A 26,152-nucleotide genomic window follows, 5' to 3' on the forward strand; every position below is an offset into this window, starting at 1 on the left:
ACTAGGTTAAATTTTAAGTCCTTTCACCAAAACTGTTTTATTTTTTTCCTTTAAAAAAAAATGGGGGGTGAAACCCCCGACATCCATTTATTTTGGGAATAAATGGTGTCATCTGCAAGGCACTACTACATTTAAAGGATACCATTGTCACAGTTTCACTATTTCGGTATTTTTCTTTTCTTTTAAATTCAGTTTCGAAGTCACAGTTCAAAAAGAAGCGGTAAAAATTGAGGTAATTAATTTCTTTCAATACCAAAATACATGAATTGAGCCAGTACCAGTCTGGTGAAAGGTCTTTGTAATACACAGCTATGACCATAGAGCACATGCAGCACAGGACAGGAGGGTTCTAGGCCTTTGTTCCCAGCTCTCCTGCTCCAGTTTTTAAGGAATTTCAGCTCCATTTGTGCACTCACAAACCAATTTTCAGCATTTCTTTGCTTTTTTATCCACAGGGGCTCAGAATTCCAGCTGGATTAGCCCTGTTCTTACTGATCTGAGAGCTGCACAAATCAGAATCCTTAAAAAGAGTTCAGCAGAGCAAAAAATCAGCTACAGCATCTTCATCTATTTGCCATCAATTGCACTTAAATCTACTCTTTATCGACTGGCGAGTCGAGACGGAGCCTCCCAACCACTGGGATTTCTTCCCACAAAACATCCCACTACTCTAGAAATATATGGCTTTGCAGAGCAGAGWGCTGGGACTGGAAAAGGAGCATGCTGGGTTTACACTGAGTTCATCAGCAAAGCAATCCTGATCAAAGAAATCCTGGATTTCCCTTTCCAAATGCCCCCTTTTTTTTATTGCAGCGCTACCCGCACCAGAATTTCAGGGAATTTGAGAAATTCTGGGCTGAGAAATCATTTCATGCAACCAACTGGACTTGGTTGTAAACCCCTGCCTGCCTCCCAACCCCACTGCAAGCTACTTTTGCTCTACAGGCACTACAGGATATTTAAGACTAAAAATTAGCCATGCATAGATAGATAAAACTCACGAGCCTTATCAGGATGCTCCACACTTGTGATCCAGGGAATAACCCCCAGGAAAGCCTAAAAACACAAACTAATTGCTGGCTTTTACTGGCCTCTAATAGGATACAAGTAGTTTTTTTTTATATAAAGTCTCGTGGTGTGCAAAACAAAAAAAAAAATATTAAAGTATTAAAAGTCTTCGATTCAGACAGCTTTTTAAATCTAGGAGGAAAGCGAGGAGTGAAACCTCATCAACATCTCTGTCCCAGCCTGCAGCACCTGGAATTCCAGCAATGAAGACCAAAACCACCTAAAATGTGCTTCAGGTCACCGAAATTTCGGTCATTTCRTATTCCAAAGGTAAAAAATACATCTCTTAAGTAAAGCACAAACTCTAATTTAGCCTCAGGTTTGATGGCAGGGGTTAAAATCTCATTTCCCTGCTGTGGCATGAGGCTGTGCAGACTCATTTGAAGCATTTTAAGTGTCCTGCAAGAGATTTTTCATTCCATTTCTCACTGTATCACAAACATCTGGTCAGAAAGAAAAGCTGCATTAAAAGATTGAGCTGTCCCTAAGGYGAAGGAATATGAAAATAAAAAAATTCCCGCTGGGCTGTTCTCACCTAAATTCCAAACACATGCACGCTACAATAATCAGCTTATTCAAATAAACTCCAATAATTGCCTGTAAGTAGCTGCTCAGGTACTTTATAACCCTTCAGTCAGTGATTTATAAAGTCTCCTTTTAAATTAGACTGAATTAAGTTGGGACAAGCTGCCAGCATTCCTGTTCTATCATTCATGAACTATAAAAACGTCGTTGCAAGGACTTGAAAAAGCTCATTTCTCGTCACGGTGTGCAAACTCTTCTGGAAGCTCCACAAGCAAGTTCCTGCTTCTTTCAAGTAAAATCCTTTGATATTTTTTACCTTTGGAAATCACTCATCTTCACAAAAAGGAATTCTTCAGCTGAAGAATCGCCCCTTTCCCTTGCCYTGCTTAGTTTGTAGGACTGAAATAAGAATTCTTCAGGGATAATCTAAGCAAAAGCAAGGTGAACATTGCAGCCAGTCGGGAAATATTTTCCAGAACYCCAATGAGAGCACTGGGAAGAAATTAAGATTTCTCCACTGATTTCACCCKGAAATGTATAAATAGCTTTTCTTTCCAAAAAAATCAGAATTTCGAGTGCAGACTCAAACTTGTGCCGAGGTTTTGAGCCGGGCTGGTAAAGGTGGGGGTGGGAGTGTTGCCCCATTTCTCATTTTRGGAACATCCTGACAGYTGTGGGATTAGYRACTCTGCAGTATTTTTCCCAYTGTTCCCCCATTTCTCGCTTTGGGAACACCAGCACTGTGGGATTAGGGACCCATAAAAGGATTTCCCATTGTTCCCCCATTTCTCGCTTTGGGAACACCCCAACAGCTCTGGGATCAGGGACTCTCTGCAGAGTTTTTCCCACTGTTTCTTCATTTTTTACTTTGGGAATGCCCTAGGAGCTGTGGGATTAGGGACTCAGAACAGAGGTTTCCCCACTGTTCCCCCATTTCTCGCTTTGGGAACACACCAACAGCTCTGGGATTAGGTGCTCATCTGAGTTTTCCCCATTGTTCCCCCATTTCTCGCTTTGGGAACATCCTGACAGCTGTAAATTCAGGGATTCCAAGTTTTTGAACTATTCCCCCATTTCTCACTTTGGGAATATCCTACAGCTCTGGAAGCAGGGACCCTTCAGAGTTTTCCCCACTGTTCCCCCATTTCTCAATTTGGGAACATCCTGACAGCTGCAGATTCAAAGATTCTAAATTTTTGAATCATTCCCCCATTTCTCACTTTAAGTTCACAACAACAGCTCTGGAACTAGGCACCCAATTCTGAATTTTTCCCAACATTCCCCTATTTCTCATTTTGGGAACATCCTAGCAGCTGTGGGATATGGGACTCTGGGAAAGTGTTCCCCCATTTCTCGCTTTGGGAACATCCTGACAACTGCAGATTCAGGGATTCCAAGTTTTGAATCATTCCCCTATTTCTCACTTTGGGAATACCCTACAGCTCTGGGATCAGGGACTCTTCAGAATTTTCCCCACTGTTCCCCCATTTCTCGCTTTAGGAACAGCCCAGATGCTGTGGGATTAGGGATTCTCAAAGGATTGCCCCATTTCTCRCTTTGGGAACACCCCAACAATTATGGGATTATGTGCTCATCCAAGCTTTTCCCACTGTTCCCCCATTTCTCACTTTGGCAATACATCAACAMYTGTGGGATTAGGGAYYTKGAGAAAGTGTTCCCCYRTTTCTYGCTTTGGGAACACACCAAGAGCTGTGGGATTAAGGAGCCAATTCTGAGYTTWTCCCATTGTTCCCCCATTTCTCRCTTTGGGAACATCCCAGCAGCTGTGGGATTAGGAGCTCATCCAAGATTTTCCCATTGTTGGCCCCATTTCTCACTYTGGGAACATCCCAACAGCTCTGGGATTAGGGACTCTGAGAAAGTGCTCCCCCATTTCTTACTMTGGGGACAACCTAAAATCAGTGGGATTAGGGACTCTTTCAGATTTWCCCCATTGTTCCCCCATTTCTCGCTTTGGGAACACCCCAGCAACTGTGGGATTTAGGATTTTTCTATTTTTTTCATAATTCCATTATTTCTTGCTTCAGGAACATCCTGACAGTTGTGGGATTAGGGATTCTTCAGAGTTTTTCCACTGTTCCCCCATTTCTCGCTTTGGGAACACCCCAACAGCTGTGGGATTTGGGACTCAATTCTAAGTTTTTCCCATTGTTCCCCCATTTCTCGCTTTGGGAACATCCCAGCAGCTGTGGGATTAGGGCTTCTTCTATTTTTTTTTTTAATTATTCCCCATTTCTTGCTTTGGGAATATCCTGACAGCTGTGGGATTAGGGACTATTCCAAGTCAATGCTCCCCCATTTCTCGCTTTGGGAGCCCCCCAAACAGTTATGGGATTAGGGACTGTTCCAAGTCAATGTTCCCCAAATTCTCACTTTGGGAACCCTCAAACAGCTGTGGGATTAGGGACTGTTCCAAGTCAATGTTCCCCCATTTCTTGCTTTGGGATTAGGGACTGTTCCAAGTCAGTGTTCCCCCATTTCTCACTTTGGGATTAGGGACTGTTCCAAGTCAGTGTTCCCCCATTTCTCACTTTGGGAACCTTCAAACAACTGTAGGATTAGGGATTGTTCCAAGTCAATGTTCCCCAAATTCTCACTTTGGGAACCCCCAAACAGCTGTGAGATTGGGGACTCCTCTAAGTCAATGTTCCCCAATTTCTTGCTTTGGGATTGGGGACTCCGAGTCAGTGTTCCCCAATTTCTCACTTTGGGAACACCCCCAATCCCACACCCCTGCTCCCGTGCAACAGGGGAGCCCAGGGATTGTTTGACAATCTGCACCACGGCCCAATTCCACAATTACATTCCAACCTTTAAGGAAATAAATAATTTTGCATCTTTTCTCCTTCTTCCTCTTTCTTCTTCCTCGTCTTCTTTTCCCCACGTTTCCACCACAAGCCAGAGATTCCAGGTGATGCTTTGTACAGTCTGGAACTGAGGTGAAGTGGAAGCAAACCTGACAGTAGGAACAGCTAAGCAGTTACCRGATTAAACGCCAACCTTAGGGGATTGATCCCATAATTTGGGAAGRAGTGCTGAAAACAGACATTTCACTCGATTTTCTCACGAGCCAGGAGGATAAATGGCATTTTTGGTTCCTGATAACAGGACACAAATGCCCTGGACCCACGTGTTTAAGTCTTCTGCTCAAAGAGATCATGGTACTCCTGCTCCTCCAGCTCCCTGTTGTACTTCTCAATTTCCCTGTTGGCTTCTTCCAAATAATCRTTCATGAACTGGTCCATTACTGGGTGGGGAAGGTTAAGGAAAGAACATTTGTGCAAATGGGATTTGGTAGGAAAGAACATCCAGGTTTGAAGGAAGTGCCAGTTCTGGGATACTCAGTGAAAGCAGAAATTGAGTTTCTGATCAATGGATCATCTTTGGGAATGATCCTGTTCAGTCTGAGCTATCACAGCTCAGTGTTCACAGGGAATAAAGGAGCTGCACATGAAGAAGGAGATAAAAACAGCAAAACTACAGCAGGGTCAGATCAGAATTTAGGAAGAAATTCTTCCCTGGCACAGATTGCCCAAAGATATTTTACACTCCCCATCCCTGCAAGTGTCCAAGGCCAGGTTTGGATGGGGCTTGGAGCAACCTGGGATWGYRGGAGGTGYTGGAATGAGATCAGCTTTAAGGTGCCTTCCAACCCAAAGCATTCTGTGACTCTGTGAACACATTTACAGCTGTTTTGGTCAAACAGAATTCTTAAAAAAAACTGCCCAAATCTCAAGTACCCCAGAAAGGGTCAACCAGGGCACGCAGCTTTCACTGCCAAACACCAAAGGGGAGGTGGAGTGAAGAATTCTGGAAATGTTTGGGTTGGAAGGACCTTAAATCCCATCCAATTCCACCCCCTGCCATGKGCAGKGACACCTYCCACTATCCCAGGSTGCTCCAAGCCCCATCCAGCCTGGCCTTGGGGACTGCCAGGGACCCGAAGGCACCTGTGATTTGCCAGTGAATATTAAAATTTTAAAGCTGGACACAGAAAATAACTGCTCTGATCCCAAAGCAGCATCACAGAACCCACCTGGATTTTTGTCARCTTTGSTKWWCWYMWKRWGWWMASCAAACTGGGAATATAAAACCAAGCAAAGACAAAAGCAACAGAAAGTTATGAAAATGARAGAATCACAGAATTACTAAGGCTGGAAAAGCTCTCTAAGATCATCAAACCCAACTGTTAACCCACCACTAAYCCATGTCCCCAAGTGGTGACCAAGGACAACAGGAATAYGCTGGAACATTGGCAAGAAATGCCAGGGCAACACTAAAAAAAAAAATCTGATTGTTCTCACTGGAGTGTGTGCACACACAAAATTACATTCATTTGGAAGGTTTATCAGTCGTGCCCAGGCATTCAGAGATATCACAGCACTATTTGGTTTGAAAAATRTTTCTTTGAGAAGCTGTGGTCCCATAAATTGTTCCCTGAGTGAGCTCATGGGCAGTTTKGGGTTTGTTTTGTCGGTTCTATTCTGCTTCTGAGACCTTATCTCTGAAAAAGGGTTTTAACACCTTTTCATTCCAGCTCCAGTGGCAAGGAATTGGTTCTTTACTACCCAATCTGCTTTGGCACTTTGCATTTCARAGTGGCACAGTCTGTTCCTACCCAAAATCTTCCCCCCAAAAGGCCCACCTTTTTAAGGATACATGGATGATAATCCATTTTGTCACCAAAAAAATTCACAAATTGAGTCCCGTTGTAAAAATAACCAGCTGGAAGTGGATCCAAGTGGCGTTTCACCTGCAGCAAGAAAGAATTTCAATTAAACATTTGTAGGGGCAGTCCTAACAAACCTCAATAGCTAAAACTGAAGGGCCAAAAAAGATGCCAAATTTTACACCTCCTCCTGTTTTCCAGAGTGAACTTGGAGCTCTGGGATCAGATTTATCTCTCAAATCCCTCCTGGACAGCTCCAGTTGTGTTCCAARTATCTCCCAAGACACTAAGTGCTGTAATAATTTAGTGCTCAGCACACTTGTTGTGGCAGGTGCTCTGTCATCCAGATATTTATGGGATATTTACGGGAGATCAGCCAAAAGAAGGGTTTGTAAATTATTGCTTTTACTCACGTGAATGTTTTTTATTTCCTGAAGGGTTAACATTCCTCKGGTTTTCAGGGCTTTCCTCTGAGGTTTCTGTGTGAAGAATGAGATTCCAGTTATGTAACTGCGGAGGGGTGATGTGATACCACAGCTTTGCCAGTTAAAAAGTAAATTTAAAAAATAAAAAACAACCCAAACCACAAAATAGAAGCACATATTAAAAAAAAAAAATTCTAAAATTATTCAATTCTATGAAGGTGCTCACAACTGTGCTCTGAAAACAAAAGTAAAATTCACTGTTCCTACAGAAAAAGCTTAGAAATGAAAAATTCTAAAAGTATTYTAAACAATACAATTTAAATACAGCTTTGCTGGCACAGGAACAGAAAAACAAGTTCATTTTGAGTCTGAAAAATTCTGTAATCCCTTTCTTTCCTGCAGCATGTGGTAACTCTCAGAGCTATCTGAAAAACCTTAAATTASCCATGACTGTACAAAGAGTGTTTATAGTCTTGAACTGCTCAAAGAGGAAACACTTCACACTTGAGATAAGCACTTAAATTTCAAGTTTTCATAAAATTTAAGTAGTATTCCATTGAGAGCTTTTTTACATGGAAAAGCATTTGTCTCCATATATTATCCCTGTGGTAAGTGCAGAGCAGGAGATAATCAGCACAGAAAATTGATTAAATCCCTAAATTAACACAGTGTGCCAAGAGGACAGAGATGAGAACCTGAGCATCTCAGAAACCTCAGAAACTGCTCCATCCACAGTGTGCAGGAAACATTTTTCCCTTCCTACACAGATTTTTGGAGTYACTGGGCAAATCCTAAACCATTAAGACGTAACCTGGGGTGTTTTTAATTAAAAATGCTCCAAAATTTGCACAGATTGCCCGGAGAAGCTGTGGCTGCYCCATCCCTGAAGTGTCCAAGCCCTGGTTGAACAGGGCTTGGAGCATCCTGGGCTGGTGGAAGATGTCCCTGCCATGGCAGGGGGTGACAMTGGATGKGATTTAARGTCCCTTCCAAGCCAAACCATCCCAGGRTTTCATGGATCTGTGATTCCATCAATCAATTCTGGCAGTTCCTGTGAGCAAACGGTGCCTTCTGGGCTTCTTCCAACAGGCACATTCCCTGCTCCCCACTCCAATTCCCACTGCCTGGATCCATCAACCACACAGAAACACACTTGAGTAATTCAGGATGACAAAATGAAAAGGACTCTCGCCTCCATTGCAGTGGATTACTTCCAAGGAGGTTTAATTTAGTGAATCAAAACAAACGTTCAGCTTTGCCAGCGTTCAGGTACTTGAAGAAGATTTATTTCATCGCACACTTGAGCCCTTGGCAATCACAGCTCAGCTAAATCATCCTGTGTTTATCCTGGACATAATCCATTTGCTCAAGCATTCAAGAGCAGATCAATYCATGAATAAGCTGTAGCAAGCACTAAAACAATGCCCAGATTACGATACACATTTGTAAATTCTCAGTCCCCTTCCTGAAATACATTTGCAYCCTGGAATGTCAATACCTCCACAGAAGAAAAAAGAGATTAAGAAACCCAAATGTTTCATGGAGACGCCGTGATTTTTTCCTTTTGCTGTTAAGAAATGCCAAGCACTGAACAAAACTTGCCCCACAAACCTGTTTTGCGGTTTCTCTGAGCCAATCTTTGATATCCTCTTCCTTCAGGGAGCAGCCAATGAACACAAGGAARTATTCCTGTTGACTGCTGCAGTCCCTGGGATCGCTCCTGCAATCAGGAGGAGTCGGCCCCTCTGGAACAGGCACCAGGCTTAGGGAGTTTGCTGATGTGTTGTGACAGACTTCAATGATTTTATCAGCATCTAAAGAGGAGAAGACAGAAGGAATTGCTAATCTAATCTAAACATCAGCACTGGTGCAGACAGACTCCAGAAACAGAACAGAAATTCATTTTTAAATACACATAACATGCAGGGTGATCACACCACCTCAGGAGTAATTTGCCCTTACCTGAAAACTTCACTTTGCCCATGATGTGATAAATGTTTCCAGAAAAAGGACTTGGCTTGAGCAACGACTTAATTGCTGTTTGAAACAGAAGACAAACAGATTATCTCAACTTCTTTTCCTTCTCCTTGGTGGGGCTCCTGGTAAAACCTGTGCAATTCATCTCTAAACCACACCCCAAGGGAAAAGCTGCCATGTCCACTGGTGTCCTAAACATTCCTCTATTTTCTTATTCTTTGGGAAATGTGYTTGACATAAGGAACTCCTAATGTGTGGAAAGTAAAATCCTCCACTTTAACAGTGCTTGGCTAAGGAAAGGAGGAGAAGTTTGGTAATTTATCTACTCTAGAGCTGAACCTGTTTTCTAGCAGCTACAACGAATTATTTGGCATAAAAAGTAGAAGCTGATGGTCACTTATAAAATTAATTTCAACACTACCAAATACAATTAAACATAGGAAATGTCTCAGTCCCAGAAACCAAAAATTCAATTAGATTTGCATCTGAACTAAATCGTGGGACAGCTTTCCAGAGCAGACACTAAAGAACAGAATTTACTGTACTTGGAGGAAGGAAAGCTGAGTTTTCAATTAAAAGTGAACTTCAGCAGTGATTAAATAACTGTGTTAACGTCAGTGCCTTCCTTCCCCTCCATCCCTCAGCATCCCAAACTTGGATTTCAATCAAGTCAGGCAAAGTTCACTGGTACCTTTGCACTTGGCCACGAATCGTGTTTTCTCCAGAGGGCGACTGAACCACACACAGATCTGAACCATGGGAGGGAACACAGGCCCAGCCCCGTATTTGCCCTCATACCTGGGGATAAAAACAAAAAAACACCTTCAACAGACTGAAATCACAGGATTTGAGCTTTTCATTCAATAAAAAGCATCTGTTTGCTCACCACASCTGAGCCTTGCTCAGGAAGGACAATACTGAGCTTTCTTCTCCATGAAAATGTGCTACCAACAGCATGAGGTTGGTTCAAGCTGAGRGCTCCTTTTCATAAATTGTGGATTGGTTTGGGTTGGAAGGGACCTTAAGGGTCATSTCATTCCACCTCCACCTTCCACCACCCCATCYAACCTGGCCTTGGACAYTTCCAGRGATYCAGGGGCAGCCACAGCTTCTCTGRGCACCCTGTGCCAGGGCCTCACCACCCTCASAGAGGAGAATTTTCCYTAAAATCTAATCCAAATCTCTCCTCTTTCATTTTAAACCCTTCTCCCCTGTCCTGTCACCATCTACCATGTAGAAACTCATTCTATTCCCTTTTTTTATGAGCCTTTTTTAGGTACTGGAAAGCTGCAGTCAGCTCTCCCTGGATGCTTTTGATGCTCTTCCTGCTGCTCTTTTTTTTTTCTTACAAACTACCCAGATACAATTTTTGCGCACTGTCATCAAACAGATTAACAGCTGTCCAAAAGTTTTAAATACTTTCTTCTCCTGCTTTCTCTCTTTGGCTCCATGCAATCCACAAACAGCTCTGGTGCTGGTTTACTCCAGTAGCCTTACTTGGCCACTTACATCCAATTTAGAAGCAGATTTATGAATAAAACGATATACACCCATAGAGGGCTGCAACCTGATAAATAAATCACATTTCCAGCACAGAGAGAAGGAGTTTTGATGGCTGACAGGTTCAGATTTGTGCCAAAAAGGTGCAGCCTAGATAACTGCAACAAGATGTGCAAAGAACCCTGAGCCAGGAGAGATCTCCCTCGCTGGAAAAGTTTGGTGCCACGTGGGTTTGTGCCTCAGCCCATGCCAAGGTTGTCACGGAGGCTCCTGGTTTTCACAAATAATTGTTCTGTTAATGGCCAGAGTGACAAAGCCAGTTCATTCCAGCAATGCTGAATGGCTGTCAGGATGAAATTACTCCAGTCATTATTGACCTCACCCATCCCAATCCTTCCCAGCTTATTCCCACAGGGTTCTTGCCTATTCTTCTGGAAAGCAACAGTAATCTTGCCATTRATTTAAATGGTGTCCAGAAAGGAGCTTTTTTCCCCCATAAAAGGGCAGCCATCGTGTATCCACTAAGAATAATCATCAGCTCTCTTAAAAATGATTTACAAAGCTGCTGCCTGCTCCAAATGAGTAGTCTCGGGGAAAAAAAWATATAAATGAAGTTAGTGAAACGTTTGAATCTTCAAGTTAATTAGAAAAATAGTTTTAATACTTCTTGTTCTAGATACTTGCCAGCCAGGGTACATTAAATATCGAGCTCTCATCATYCGAGGGTTTGAAAAACTGCTTTCTGAGAGAATTAATTCAATATCCTCATTCCTGTAAAGAGATAAAAATGAAGAGTTTTAATTTTATAAGTTAAATAAAATGGCCACTATCTACTTCCATAAAACATAATGTGCTAGTGACAGTAAAATTAAGAGCTTTTTTCCTTTAGCRTGGCAGTAAAAGCAGCATAAATCACACTCTGCAAACAAAACACATTTCCTAATCCCTGCATTTATATGCCCATAAATGTAAAGGGAAAATCCCTTTTGCACAAGAAGCAATTAAGCAAAATCTGCATTTCCTTCCTATAAATCAGCAGAGCAAAACAGGAGAACAGAAGTTTCTGAGTGCTCGTGGCCCRTGTGCCAGAAGTGATAAATCCCAGTTAACATTACCTCGTTACAATTCCATTTTCTGCCAGGACAAAGGAAACTCCAGGATTTGCTGCTCGGATCAGGCTCTGCAGCTGCACGAGGAGTGGGTGCCTCTGATCTGTGGCATGGCTGGTGAAAACCACGTTACTCACCAGTCCTGGGGAAGGAAATCAGGATCAGTTACACATTTCAGGCATGTAAATACTGACTAAGAAACCATCCAGTGATATTCCAACTGTTCTGCTCTTATTTTCCTTCCCTCTCACTAAATTCTYCCAGCAAAGTGAAAAAAAAAATCGACACAAAAAAAAACAAGCAGAGAATCTAAAATCTAACAGAAGCAATTTAGACTGAATCCAAATAATCAATTAATTAAAATAATAAATCCATGTAAGAATCAGATTGAGCAGGACTAGCTTAAAGTAAAAGAATATTAAAGTGTTGCTTCTTGGAGAATTCAAGTGAACTAAGATTCAACAGCTAAAAATCAGTATTTTGGACTCTCAGCTGCCACCTCCAAAAACAACAGAAGGGTTTGGGGTTATTTTTTATCTTTAGACTCCAAAAGGGTGTTCAGACAGCGAGACTGAACCCACGAGGCATGAAAAAGATAACAAAAACCATCCAATTCATTTCAGTTCTAGGATCCCTGCTTTCCAATTATACATTATTTGAGTTTCAGCCCAGTTCCTCAAAGAAATTGCAGTGCTAACACTTTGGGACTCCCTGGGATGCCTGTATTGCCCTGAATGGGAGAGGGATGGAGAGGAAATGGAAAGGAAACGGCTTCAAGTTGTGGCAGGGGAGGTTTAGATTAGAAATAAGAAACTATTTCTTCGTGGAAAGGATTGTAAAGCTCTGGCACAGCTGCCCAGGGCAGTGGTGGAGTCCCCATCCCTGGAAGTGTTCAAAAAACACGTGGATGTAGTTGACACGATGTAATGGGGAACTGGGAACTGGTGCTGGGTTGATGATTGGAATTGATGATCTTGGAGATCTTTTCCAACCTAAACAATTCTGGAATTTTACACTAAATGTAATTTCTTTGCTCAAGGTGTGCAGCTCTGTTCTGACACTCTCCTGTGACTTACAAGTACAGCGGAAGGAAGAACAGAAAATCTCTGATATCCATCAATAACTGAGCCAGGATCCATTTCCTCTGCCTCCAACTATTTAAAGCAAAGATGCAACAACTGATCACATCTGATCTGCTGCCTGCAGTTATTCCTGGTCTTTAAATCATCTAAATCCATGCAGAGGCTGTTTTACCCAGAAATTCCTGCACCACATATTTCTGGGGTATTTCCATCATATCCACACTGCTCTTTGCATCCCAGACCCTTTCAAACCAGAACTTCATTWAACAGCCCAAATCTCCATCACTGTATTTCTGGTTTTTGGGGTTTTTTTWAMCTTGCACAGAAGTTTCCAYTCCAATTTCAGGAATATCCATGYCTTCTCCAATGCACAATTGCTCTYKGAGGAGGGGGAAAAGGGAAGGAGGACAGCAAATACTCTTTGAAATATAAGCTAGGCTTGAGATTATGTCACGTTTGGGGATATTAAGATAAAAAGTAGGAATAAGCTAATCATGCCATGAATAAGGTACTAATTCCATCCTTGAAGTGTTCAAGGCAGGCTGGACAGGGCTTGGAACAATCTGGGATAGTGGAAGAAGTCCCTGCCCATGGCAGGAGGGTGGAATGAGATGAGTTTTGAGATCCCTTTCAACCCAAACCATTCTGGAATCCCTGAATCAGCCACTACCACACTGTGATTGTGCTACAGAGATGCCACCAAGTCCATGTGACAATGGGCAGCACCACTCCTGGGAAAGAATCCAGAATTGGGCAAGGATTGAGCTGGAAAAGCTTCAATTTAAAAGGAAGATTCAAGGAAAAACAAATCGGGAAATCCTACACTTCTGCACCTCGGCTCCTTCTCCATCAATCTCGGCTCCATTGTTCTGTCCCAGGGAACAGATCCTGGGCACTCCTGTCATTCCTAACTGGAAACTCCCACACATCCCTGGAAGCAGGAGAAKCCTGCTCAGACCTYGWGGAACCTGWGAGCTCTGGCTCTGCTCACRCCCAGGCAGAAACCCYRGAGGTGTTGGGATCACACAAACACTGCCCTGTGTTAGCAGGCACCAATCCATGACCCTGGATTGATGGATAGGGAGTGAAATMCAGCAGAAAAGGAAMTTTCTGGAAGAAASAGAACTGGAAGGTTCAGCAATGAACAAATTTAACCTTTTCTATTTTAGCTGCCACTGCCATCTCCGTTTCTGAGAGATGCATTTTGAAGACCACCCAGTTTTGTACAATTCTTTATTTAAACATTCCTCTAAAGAAAAGAACCCTTGCAGCCTGGGGAATAGCATGTTCAATGGARGCAGGAAAGAAACAGGAGGGATGGATTAAAAATGCATATGCTTTATGAAAATAATGGCTCCTCTTTGCTCCCAMACTTACAATGGGAATATTGAACAATGGTGACGTCTTAATTTGTGTTCTATATGAAATTGTTTTTCAAGGGATGCCAGGGTGCCCTCGGACTAGGAAGGTATCATCTTACAGCTTCTGTGCAAGGAAGAAAGGAAAGAAAAAAAAAGACCAAAAAAAGGAGAGACAAAAGGGAATTACAGCACACAGATGGTGGCAGGGGTTTTTGGAAAARTTTAAGCAAGAATGGATGGGATACTTGTGTGGGACACTCTGCTCAAAGCTTCTCCCCAATCCTCATCTGCCTCTGTGAGTCCTGGGGCTCTCCAAACAGAAATTTTGGAAACTGAAATTTTGGAAACTGATGTCACATTGTAATGTGACAGGGACCCCTTTGTTACAGAGCAAGGCACCAAAAGAAGAGCCCTGGGAAGCAGCAGCAAAAGGCAAACCTTGCCCACTTTCCAGATTTGGAATAATTGTGAGGAGAAGGAACAGAGCAAAGTCTAATAAATTCCTATTTGCTTATGGCTGCACTTGGATTTTCTTACACCCATAAGTTTCTTCTTTTCAGATCTGTGAACCCAAAGCCCAGGACAATTCAGTCCTTGGAAGTGTCCAAGGCCAGGCTGGACAGGATTTGGAGCATCCTGGGACAGTGGAAGGTGGCACTAAATGATCTTTAAGGTCCCTTCCAACCCAAACCAGTCTGGGATTCTATGAATTATGCAGAAATAAATTCTCTGCTCCACACGTGACCCAATTCTGGAAAGTTTCAATGTGCCACATCTCACTTCAAAGCATACTTTTCCTCCTAAACCTTTTAAACTAAAATTACCCCAATTTCTGTGAAACAACTTCTTTACACGAAGGGACCTCTCGGCCATCTGATGTCACATTCTGTATCTGAAAACTGCATGACAACACTTTGCAACGTGCAGAAATGATTCTGTGCCACAAGAACATTCCTCTAACCTCCAAAACTTGTAATTCCTGCAGTATTTGGACTGTAGGAAAATCAGCTATACTTGTCCCAGGCATTTCAATTCCTCCTTCAACAACAAATTCTCACCTAATCTTAAAGTGCAAATGCACTTTAAGAAAAACAAAACTTTGAGTATTTATTTAATTTCTTCTGTCATTAAAAAGGGCATGTTTGCACTTTTAACTTCTCTGTAGTTATTGATAATTTTTTATATTCTTAACATTTTGCTGCTCTCTTCAAATTTACCCATGGCTGTAACGACGACACTTCCCCAATTTGCAGTACAAATATTTTTTCTCTAAATAAAATCCTGATCTGTGTAACAGCACCTACTTTCTGTGCAGCTTGTTCACAATTTCATTCTTTTGGGCTCCCTTCACACATAAAAAAGAAGTGGAACAACTCTGACAGACAGACAGAGCACTCAGAGGTGAAGCAGCCACAAGGACCAGGAAGGAAAAGGGAAAGGGAAAAGGGAAAATGAAAAAAGGAAAAGGAAAAAGGAGAAAGGAAAAGTTCATTTCCTCACACCTCCCCCAAGGAGGGTGGAACTCAAATCCAATCCATCTCACTCCCAGGTACAACAGTTCAAGATGAACAGTTCAACTCAGGTTAAACTCTTAGGAAAACCCATCCTCCAGATGAAGATTTCAAAATGGATCACGCTCCAGAATTTTCCACCTCCTGCCTGTGATGTTTGATAGTGTAGGCAGAGATTGTCTGTTCTTACCTCCAAGAGTGAATCATGACCCTTTGGCTACATAGATTATTAGCACAAAATAATAAATCCATATATTTATTTGGCCACATGGCTCAACTGTTATTCTGTAAAGCTCAGAGTCAAGAAAAGTGACACATACCTTGGGAACACTGGTCCAAGAACTTGGGAAAAAGAAGCCTAAAAAACCAAGAAGTTCACATATCAAGAATGGATATTATTGTTATTTAAGTAAAACATTTACATTCATTTGGATGCTGACAAAGTCTCACGAACCAAACCATTTTCATGCTTCTTTTCCTCAATCCATCTAACTGCAACATCCTCTCAGGTTATGTCTTTCAGGACTTTTTTTTTCCCAAAAATCATTCTTGTTGTAGATGGTTTTAATTCTCCAACAGATTTAATTCCCACCAAGCAATTAATTCTGTATTCTATGGAGTCAGAAATGCTTCAGTGTTACTTTAATTCTYATTTAAACAATAGGAATTTAAAGTTTGCCCTAAAGAATTGTGCCTTCCAAAGAGTGGCAACTTTCCATAGAAAGACTGGATGTACATAATGCAAATTGCTGCTGCTGTGTCAGACCAGTGAGAATTATTTTCATGAGAATTATTTTCATGAGCTTTATCAAAAAAAGCTCAAGAGAGTATTTTACCTGTTCCCTTCAACTCCCTCTCCCCTGCCCTGCTAATACAGAATGGGGAAATGCTGGAAGATGGAAATGAAAGAGATGGATCTCTACAGTGACAAACTTTGAGGCAGGAAAGGGGTTTGATTTTTTTGATTTCAAGTTTCAGACAGTGAAATCACCAAAGCTTCCCAAYTGGAAGATTTGCCATCAGCACCATGTGGCTACTTGGTGAAATCTTATCAGAACAAACTCCAAAGCAAAACATAAATAATCTACAGCACAGAAYGAGCCTCTTCCTTCAATTGCTTCTGCATTTCAGGAGCCAAACGGTGTTAAAGGACTGCAGGCTGCTGCTGCTAGGAACACTACTCAGTACCATCACTAGTAACACGTTAGTAAGTTAATCAAAACAGAAATGGAACTCGTCTTTCCTCTAATTATAGAAAGAACAAGTTTAAACAGCACTCCAGCACCAATTCACCAATGTTTGATATCATCTTTATGATTTATTTGGAATCTTTGTCACGGAGACAAGAAGAAGCAGCAAAGGTAAGGTCTATTTATTGACTACTGCAAAGCACAAGCAGCACGTTGGTTAGTGTTCAAAAACAGCCAGGAAAGTTTAGGAATGCACTTTTAGAAACTGCTTGGGCAGTTCATCTCTAAGCTGTGCTGCACAGTTTGATCACAAACAAAAGCAGTGCTACCAACTCGGAAAACTCTAACTGCTGGAACTTACTTTGATCAAATCAGCTGCAAGGCATAATTAAAAAATTGGAGTGTTACAATTTTACAGATAGGTCTAAGAAATTATTTCCATGTTTGTTGAAGTCTGGAGCACACACATTTACTATGAAACAGCAACCAAACCACACGATTTCAAAAGGTCAGCGACTTGGCTCTGCRACCATTTCCTCCCCACCCTGGCTCTGCAGTAACCCAGGATATCAGATTTTAACACTTGCAATGCTTTGGCTTCCGTGCTTTGTCATTCCCTKCCCCATTTAAGGGATTGTTTCCCTTCAATTCCATATTTTAAACCTGCAAAGTCTTTTTTAACATCCTAAAGGAGYGACAGAATCAATAACCCAAAATGAGATGCACATCTCAATTTTTAGTCTGACTTAAGGAAAGACTTAAGAAAGAGAATTCTTCAGAGGACAATTGATTGTCCAAATGTTACAAACTCCTTAGACAGAGGATTTGTATTCAAGCAATCCTGGTTTATTCTTCTAGGAGCTGAACTTTTATTAATTATCTATATATTTATATATCCAGTGGGAACCACATGTCATCCTGATAAACCAAACAGCACTTCCACGTTGCTCCAAGATGGATTTTTAAGCAGTTTTATGGGATTTAAATCAGTTTAGTAGTCTTTAACCATTTTATATCACTAATTATTGTAAAAGTGYTATCAAAAATGTACATATCTGCTTTTAAACCTGGAGAAATATCTCAAAGCATACCTGTGCTCCATGTAGCAGCTCAGAGGCTCCACGCAGGTATTGACTGCTCCGATGACAAACGAAGATTTCACATCTGGGTCAGGGTGAGTCTGCAGAGCTTGCACAACATCAATAACATCAGTGTAGCTGTAAGAAACCAAAAGGAAAAAMGGGCTCAGAGAAGCAGAATGGCCTGGTTTCACATCCAGAAAGAAATCAATCGCTCTGAGGAAGGCTGAGGTTTTAGAAGAGCTACCAAAAGAGATGGAAAGCAGCTCAAAACGTGGCAAATCCAGACAAATTAAGTAAATCCAGAAAAATTAAGCTAATTCAGATTGAAGCTGATTGGAAATTACATTWAAAATAAATTATTGACAACTGCATAGGAAAACTGCACAAATTTTCACTGAAAAGTGAAAAGTCCAGCTTGCAAGAAGATCAAAAAAGCAAAATATAACATAAATATTTTATGCCTAATGCCAAGCATATCAAGCACCATTTGAATTAAAAAAAAGGAATAAATAAACAGCATCTCTCACTTATCATCATCCCAATTTAAATGTTTCTATCATTAATGCAYCCATTGTTTATCAGTACTCCAGTCACTGCTCTATTTCATTTCTGTATAATATCAAGGCTTGGGTGAATCTGAGTTTTGATTTCAGGTATTTATTTCTCAGCCAGGTTCAAACTTWTCTCTACTGTCAGTTATCAACTGAATGGGAAATCTGGAGAACTTCAGCTACTCTAAAAGTTGTTTATACCAACATCCAGCTACCCAGAAAGAACAGAAAAACCTCCAATTATCTTTTCCTGAAGCCAGCGCTGCTACCAGAATGTTATTTATTTTGCACATCACAAGACTTTATATCTTTCCTACTGATTTCACAAAAAAATAAATAAATTTAGCTCCAACATGAAAAAAGGATGGTTTTTAGCACTATCAAAATGGATCATAATGAAGAAAATGCTGAGTTCCACATGCATTTCCTCAGTGAAAAGGATGAAGTGGAACCCAGTCCAGCAGGTCAGGGTGGTGCCCCCCTCATTCTGGTTTATGTCACCTTCTCATGACTCAGAAACAGAGGGGGAAAACATCCTGAGGATGATCCCAGTGCTCAATTGCTACACTGGAGGTGGAAATGTCAAACAGAGGTGGCTCAGAGTCTTCACCTTTATCCCACAAGGAAAYTGGCATTTACCCAAACATGTCACTAAATCTCGCTCTGGTACCCCCTGCTCCATCAGGCATTAGGGGATCTCTGACAGTCTGATTTCTGCTGGCAGCTCTGGAGCCAGAAGCACAGAATAGTTTGGGTTGGAAGGAATCTTCAAAAGTCATCTCAGTCCAACCCCCTGCAACAACTGGGGACATCTTTCTCTGCTCCAGGTTCCTCCAACCTGTCCCTGGACACTTCCAGGGATGGGGCAGCTGCAGCTTCTCTGGGAAACCTGTGCCAGGACCTCCCCACCCTCACAGCAGGAATTCCATTCCAATATCCCACCTAAATCTCCTCTTTTTTAATTTGAAGCTATTCCCTGTGTCCTGTCCCTCCATCCTTGTCCCCAGTCCCTCTCCAGCTCTCCTGGAGCCCCTTCAGGCCCCAAAAGGGGCTCTGAGCTCTCCCTGTGTCCTTCCCTTCTCCAGGGGAACATTCCCAGCTCTCCCAGTCTGGCTCCAGAGCAGAGGGGCTCAGAGGGGCTCCAGCCCTGGGAGCAGCTCTGGATTCACTCCTGCCCCACCTTTTGATGCTGGTGGAGCCTGCAGCAGGTGGGGTCTCACCTGAGCAGGGCAGAGGGACAGAATCCCCYTCCTCAGCTGCCCCTGCTTTGTTTCCAGAAGGTGGAAGAAAAGCAACAGACACTTTTTTTTTCCAAACGAGCAACAAGCAACAAAATCAACAGGTACAGAAAAGCTAAATTTGTAAACCAAAATTCCATTCTTCTACACCAGAGTTCAGAGAGTTTCAAGCCTTTACCCTTGCAGGACCACCARCAGCCTCCTGCTCTTCCCAGCCTGACGGACACCGAGGTTCTGCTGCGCCTCCAGGAGCCCGGACAGGTAACGCTGGAAATGGGAGGCACTGAAACACTCRGGACTATCCATGGTCTGCCTATAAACCATCCACCTAAAACACAGGAAAGCAGCAAAGAGTTCATGYTGTGACAGAGTAGTGCTGTTTTCTTCCTATTTTGAACCAACGGAGCAAAATGAAGTTTGACAAACCCGAGGATTCCACATCTCTCATCATCTCATCATGATCTCGTTCCACTTGATCACGTGGGAAAGAGGCATTCACTTGGTTTTAGATAATTTCCAGCACGAGCACATTCTTTACATTATTGCCAAAGGGGTTTGTGGGTGTTTTTTGTTGTTTTTACAAGAAAACAATGTTCGGCAGCTTTTTCAAAGCTGTGCATCATCCGAGTAATTCTGATCACTGGCAGTGATGCAGGAAACAAAAATTGGACAGATCCAATTCAAAAKACTCTGGGCATGAAAATATTTCAGTGCCAAAATGGAAAGTAACAATGACATTTGCAAGAAAATATGAGGAGATGTATTATTACACAACCTTCAAAAGTCACCTTACGYGTTTGCCCTATAACAGAAGCACAGAACTGTTCTGAATCAACCTGATAATACCAAAACATTGAGTTAAAATTAAAAAAAAAAAAAAGCGCAGAACACGTCTAAGATTAAATGCTAAGGTGTTTGGCTTGTAAGAATTAAAAGGGTAAGAATTTATTTTTTKATTTTCCAGAAGCTCTATCAACACACAGAGTGGCAAATTCTCACAGYAGATTTATATTCTTGCCATACAACAGATGTCCTGAATGCACCTCCTGCTCCTGCAGAATAGAAATCAGGCTAAAGTAAAAACAATGCCCTGCCAAGGATTGCTAGTACAGTCTTTTCTCAAGAAAATTTAAAAAAATGCATTTTAGAATCACTACAAGCCAATAAATGGAAGCTCTTCACCACATGGAATGCAAAAAAAAAATCTCCTATGCTGTTTTTCTGTCTAAACATCTAAAATCAGTGTCAAACATATCTGGCAGTTCAAAATTCGGTTTAAAAAACACCAAATGAAACACTTATAGTTTTTTTTTTTTTCCTTCATGCCAAGCTGTTTTTGGTGATGAGTGTAAGCAGAGTTGTACCAACCTCCCATACTCCTTGGTAAAAGTGACAAGGAAAGCACACAGGTCACTGGAACGACATCCTGGGAGCCCCGTGAGGATGGTGATGATCACCTGCAACACAGGGAACAGGCAAAAACACAAGTCTAAATRCAAAATAAAATGACAGCAACCACAGGAACACTGATACAGACACCAAAACAAGTTGTTTTCTATGATTCATATAGATTTTTCTTTCTTTTTTAAACATACACAGTTAAGCCAACGTTAAAATCAGATTTTAAGACATTCCTAAGCATTTATTAATTGCCAGTATGGTCTCTGAAGCAGACCCCAGGAARTAAGTCTGCCACCATAGCACAATATTCCAAGAGAAAATTATATTCCTGCTGTTTTGGTTTTGTTTTCAGCAAATTTCAAATGCTAGGAARTATTTTCTCTGAAAATGCTATTTAAAGCAGGCCTTAAGTTGGACAATTGTTATTGCCCCTATAGAGAAAGGAGTGTTGTACAGATAATATCAGCAAATRTTAAATATCATGTGCTACCTCGATGCTATTTAAAGAACTTTTATGTTCCAGAGAACAATTCAGTTAAATTATTCAACAATTCAGAAAAACAAGCTGCTGCTTCAGAGTGAAGTCTCTCTGGACATGARGAAAATAGTTCACTTAAAGATCTACACCTCATTTTCTGCCTCTGTTTCATCAGACTGAAAGGCCATTTGGACCTGTAAAATATTGTTTAAATGGAAAATAAATATATAACCACGAAAATAAGGCAAAAATCTGATGGTAGTGGAGGAGGAAGTAGAGCATGGCTGAACATGATCAGTGTTTTACTACACTACAACACAACTACTGACAGAATATTCTAAATATTCTATATGAGGGCTAGGAATTATTGTGGAGCTGTTTCCATACCTTATCACCTTCTGCTTTGCTATCAGGAATGGTTTCTGACTGTTGCAGAAGGATGGGAAGATGTGCTCTCATCACTGGCTTGGTGCTGACRCTGCTGACTGTGAAGTGCTGCACAAACCTTCCAAAAATAAAAGGTTTATTTCCTTACAATYGACAGCAAAAGGTTTCATTCATATAAATAGATGGGAAGTTACTTAAATATGAGTATTAAAAGGTCAARCTAGAGAGGAAATAATTCATCTTAGAATGGAAACATCTAGTGTAAGGACAGAATTATTTAATAAACAATTTTTAGATGRGTATCACATCTACCAAAATATTTTTTGTATCATTTCTGACAAAACATAATACAAAAATAATTTCTCACTTCTCCAATTCTGGAATGGCAGCAGATAGTTTCAGCTCCCTGCATCTTTCCCCAGAAGGAAAAGACAAGGCATTGAAGAGCTTCTGAACAGTGGAATGCCTAAAAAAAAGGAAATTAATTAATTAGTTAAAGGAGAAACCTAAAAATTTATCTTCTTTAAACAACACTGCTACATATTAAATGATTAAAAAAAAAGTAAAGGGAGCACTGCACTAAGAATGCAAGAATTCTTTTTTTCATTATTATCAAAAACAATGAGTAACAGCATTTTTCTGATTGCAACCCCTGTGTCACTGCACTGGCAGGAACTTACATCCTCTTTTGCTCCACAGACAGGAATTCCTCCTGGACAACCCTTAAAGATAATCCTGAGTTTGTCTGGTTTTGCCACGAAGAGAAAACCTGGAACAAACCAGATCTATGCATGAGTGTCATTATTTCCCCAAATTTGCTTTGAACGTGTTTAGGAATTGGTTTTGCTCACCCAAAAAAAAACAGATACATTTCCACTGACCATAAATATTGCACAATATTGGGTTTGCTGCAGGAGAATCTGGGGCTGCCCCATCCCTGGAAATGTTCAAGGGTTGGATGGGGCTTGGAACAACCTGAGATAGTGGAAGATTCCCTGCCCATGGATTTAAGGTCCCCTCCAACCCAAACCATTTAAGAACTCAAATCCACAGATCAGATTTTGTAACCTTTTCTTTGTCTGGAGTGGAACTGCTTCAGGAATTTACTGAAACAGCCTCGTTTTCCCTGATAAAAAATGCGGGTGTTTATAGCCCAAGTGCTCTGCAGAAGAACTGAATGAACACAAGTCTTTTTTAAGCACTACTGTAATTTTCATGAGGTGAGATCGCAGCAGTCATTACTCGAAATTTAAGAAAAACTCCGTTCCTTCCCAAAAGAAAAGGAAACCCTTCGTTTCTCCAGGGAATGTTTTGGCTGCCATCCTATTGCTCCAGCCAAAACACATTAATCTGAATGGCACTGTGAACCTAGAAATCAGATTCAGATGAATCACAAAGTCGTGTCAGCGTTTGGTATTTCCCTTCTTTTCCTAAGCAAAGGCAACAGCCATTGTCATTTTTCACAATAAATATCTGCAAGACAAAACAACTGGGGGGGACACGACTGCTTTCCATTAAAAAATCAGCATCCAAAACATAAGGGTAGGAGATAAAAACCATCAAAATTAAAGATACTTTTGATATTAACCAAGGCAGTGTTGCTCATGCAGAAGGATCCACACAACTGAAGAAATAACCACTTCAAAACACACAGAAGGGACTAAAAGAAATGGCCARGAGGGATGGAAAACAGCAATGGTCAAGGGAAAATTGTGTTCTGTAGGAGTCAAAGGGTTGGGGATAAAGTGAAAACATAGGTCAGGCTAAGAACTCAGTGGGAATAGATCAGCCCTTTTTGTAAAATTTAATGGAAACTTTAAAAAGAGCTGCTAGGGCATTAAAAAAAGAAAAGAGAAATCAACACTTCTCAAAGCCTAAACAAATTCTCCTCCCGAACCCATTCAAGTGAGGATGTGGAAGGCATTATCCCATCCTCAAAGGATCTGCACACAAGAGTTCAGCTCTGGGAGCTCAACATCTCAGCTTTTACTAAACCCAGAGCTGGGATCACAGGGAAGTTGCCATTCCCTGTTTCCAGGAGGTTTGGAATAATCACAGCAGAGCCCCAGTGAGTGAGGAGTCAAAGTAGCACCTAAATTTCAGTGAAACTTTGTGATCTGTGAGATGCAACAGCACACAGACTTTCAGAAAGAGTTCACTTAATCAATAAATACCTGAAGGTAAATACTGACAAAACACAATGATCTATTTCCATGGCTTACACCATCAGGAACACTGCATTTGATGAAGGGTTTTGTTCATGAGAGAACATCCTGAAGGCAAAMGATTGGTTTTATCTGCTTTAACTTGAGCAAAGCAACTGGTGTGGTGCCAGATGAGAAACTTAAACTGCCTAAACTGAACCTTGGTGTGGAACTATTCAGAAAAAAAAAAAATTAACTCAAAAGAGGACAGGAATAAATAACCCTGASAAAATGCAGCAGAGGAAACAAACACCCTCAGCTGAGATACTACAGAGTCTGGATATCCACAGCCAAAAAACAGATGAAAAGAAAAGCATTATAACGATCAGAAATAAAGAGAACTTTTTATAGGCATAGATTAAAAAGGATCTGGGTTTGTTTTATTAGGCAAAATAAAGCAGAAAGAATAGGTCTGAAATTTCAGAGTATCTCGAGGATTTGTTCTGGTAGAGGAAAGACAAATGAAACAGATATAAAAGCAGAATTAATAAAATAGGCTGAAAATTCAAATACAAACAMACAACAGATTCCCAACCATTCACAGAATGGAACAGTGGGAGGAATTTAAGCACTTAAGATAAAAGGAGGAGACATTTTATGGCACCATTAATACAACCAGCGGGGACTACTCACTGAGCTAGGTGGTCTTTTCCAACCCAGTGTGATGATCACATCCTAAAAGCCTTGTGAAGTCCTAAAATCTCCAGGCTCATTTCCTCAAAAGCTCCATTGTTATAAAGTTTGGTTTTATTAAAAGCCTCTGCAGCACAATGCATGAAGCCAATCTACTTTAGGGAATAATACAATGCCATATGGGATACTGCAAAACTTCCCTAAGGATCACGATCCAAATGTGTCTGACCACAAAAACACACAATGGAACCTCTGCCACTTCCATGCAATCCCTGCAGCCAATTACACACCAGGGCCACATTGAAATGCAGCCCTGAAAAGGAGCTTTTAGAGCCCTCACTGCCTTCAGAAGGCAGAGTGAAAGCACATGGGAAGAGTTAAACTTGAGAAGAATCACTGTTGCTGGAAATTCAGACAGAAATTCGAGTTTCTCACACATCTTAAACACACAGAGCAATTATGTGGCTTCTCCCCAGCACAACTGAACTCATTTTACTTTACCTGTGAATAAAAAGCTTTATAGATCTTTCTTTTRGGGAAAAGTGCAATCATCAGGAAGTTGTTCTGGGAATGGAATTCGATGGGCAGATGAGGAAGCAGGGAACTGTTGAAGTCTATGAAGAGAGCAGCAACAACGCTGTTGGAATCCTGGAAAAGGAAGAAACGGGACAATATAACAAAYATAATTAACAAAATAATTAATATTATTAAGTTGAAATTAATATTCCCTACTTTGCATGGCACAAGGGTGGAGCAGGACGGGTGGGGCATCCCTCAGCTCCTACTCTGAAGCTACTGATGCTGAYGTCACAAGCTTGAAATAAAGATGTATTTTAAGATGCCACAAGCTTAAAATAAACATCTAAGCTTAAAAATAAAGATCAAGCTTAAAAGAGGTTAATCTAAGCACCTAAGTTCTGTCTTGAAAACAAAAGCTTGCACTTGAATACCTTCTCTTGTCCCCAAAAGCCAGACTCTTCCTCTGCTAATGCTTCAAACAACAAACTTTTCATCTACGCCCACATCTCCAACATAGACACCACTGAGGAATTAATTAAATGCCAGCTAAAAAGTGACAAAGATGGCAAGGTGCTCTTCCAAACTCTTTGTACCATGAGTTGTCTTCACCAGCAGGATGATGAAGGCCTTAAGTTGTGTTTCCTCAGAACACTGAACTCAGATTGTCCCATTTTTATTCTAAGAAAATATCAACTTGTTTTTCCTGGATTGTTTTTTTATTTGTTTTGGGAGTTTTTTCCCAGATGGTGGCAGATGCCCCATTCCTGGAAGTGTTCAAGGCCAGGCTGGATGGGACTTGGAGCAGCCTGGGATAGTGGAAGGTGTCTCTGCCCATGGCAGGGGGTGAAATGAGATGATTTTTAAGGTCCCTTCCAACCCAAACCATTCCATGACTCTGGATTTCAGCACAGACACTCATGTACGATGAACATGCATTCATGTACAATGTACAACTCTGCAGGATGATGAAGTGTTTTCTGTTCAAGTTTTGATTTGTAACTCTTTTCACGCTCAAGTTGTACAAAACCAGAACAATTCAGAAGCATGAAACATTTCTGGGAAATGCGGATTTCATTTCTTAGGGCTGAAATAAGAATTTTTGTTGCATCCACTTCCCTTTCAAAAGAAGTGGGTGAAGAACTCACTGTACTCATTCTAGAGAAGAAAAAGCTCAAGTTGGGGAACTGTTACATAAGAATTGGTATCAACTCAGAGACATTT

The 26,152-nt window shown here is 41.2% G+C and overlaps 1 protein-coding gene across 2 annotated transcripts in view; it reads right to left on the reverse strand.

Moving 5' to 3' along the window:
• Positions 1 to 3,285: 3,285 nt before the first annotated feature.
• DNAAF9 (dynein axonemal assembly factor 9) overlaps positions 3,286 to 26,152 on the reverse strand; it is a 62,159-nt gene continuing 39,292 nt past the window's right edge. Inside the window, exons 22-38 of one of the 2 annotated variants that reach the window (XR_008965564.1) lie at positions 24,914 to 25,060; positions 22,256 to 22,344; positions 21,943 to 22,041; positions 21,576 to 21,693; positions 20,678 to 20,766; positions 19,488 to 19,637; positions 17,530 to 17,655; positions 15,569 to 15,606; positions 11,301 to 11,436; positions 10,870 to 10,956; positions 9,377 to 9,483; positions 8,671 to 8,745; positions 8,320 to 8,522; positions 6,697 to 6,762; positions 6,274 to 6,367; positions 4,330 to 4,861; positions 3,286 to 4,154 (exon numbers count right to left, since the gene is read on the reverse strand). Coding sequence is in view for 1 of the 2 variants with exons in the window: in XM_057369326.1 (XP_057225309.1) it covers positions 4,749 to 4,861; positions 6,274 to 6,367; positions 6,697 to 6,762; positions 8,320 to 8,522; positions 8,671 to 8,745; positions 9,377 to 9,483; positions 10,870 to 10,956; positions 11,301 to 11,436; positions 15,569 to 15,606; positions 17,530 to 17,655; positions 19,488 to 19,637; positions 20,678 to 20,766; positions 21,576 to 21,693; positions 21,943 to 22,041; positions 22,256 to 22,344; positions 24,914 to 25,060 (1,737 nt within the window). In the remaining variant the exon portion in view is untranslated. Of the gene's footprint in view, positions 4,155 to 4,297; positions 4,862 to 6,273; positions 6,368 to 6,696; positions 6,763 to 8,319; positions 8,523 to 8,670; positions 8,746 to 9,376; positions 9,484 to 10,869; positions 10,957 to 11,300; positions 11,437 to 15,568; positions 15,607 to 17,529; positions 17,656 to 19,487; positions 19,638 to 20,677; positions 20,767 to 21,575; positions 21,694 to 21,942; positions 22,042 to 22,255; positions 22,345 to 24,913; positions 25,061 to 26,152 lie in introns of those variants that run through there. The other variant, XM_057369326.1, reaches the window with a different exon arrangement.

Source organism: Malurus melanocephalus, unplaced genomic scaffold, assembly GCF_030028575.1.
Source record: "Malurus melanocephalus ecotype Western Australia unplaced genomic scaffold, MMel_1.1 scaffold_107, whole genome shotgun sequence".
Classification (NCBI taxonomy): domain Eukaryota; kingdom Metazoa; phylum Chordata; class Aves; order Passeriformes; family Maluridae; genus Malurus; species Malurus melanocephalus.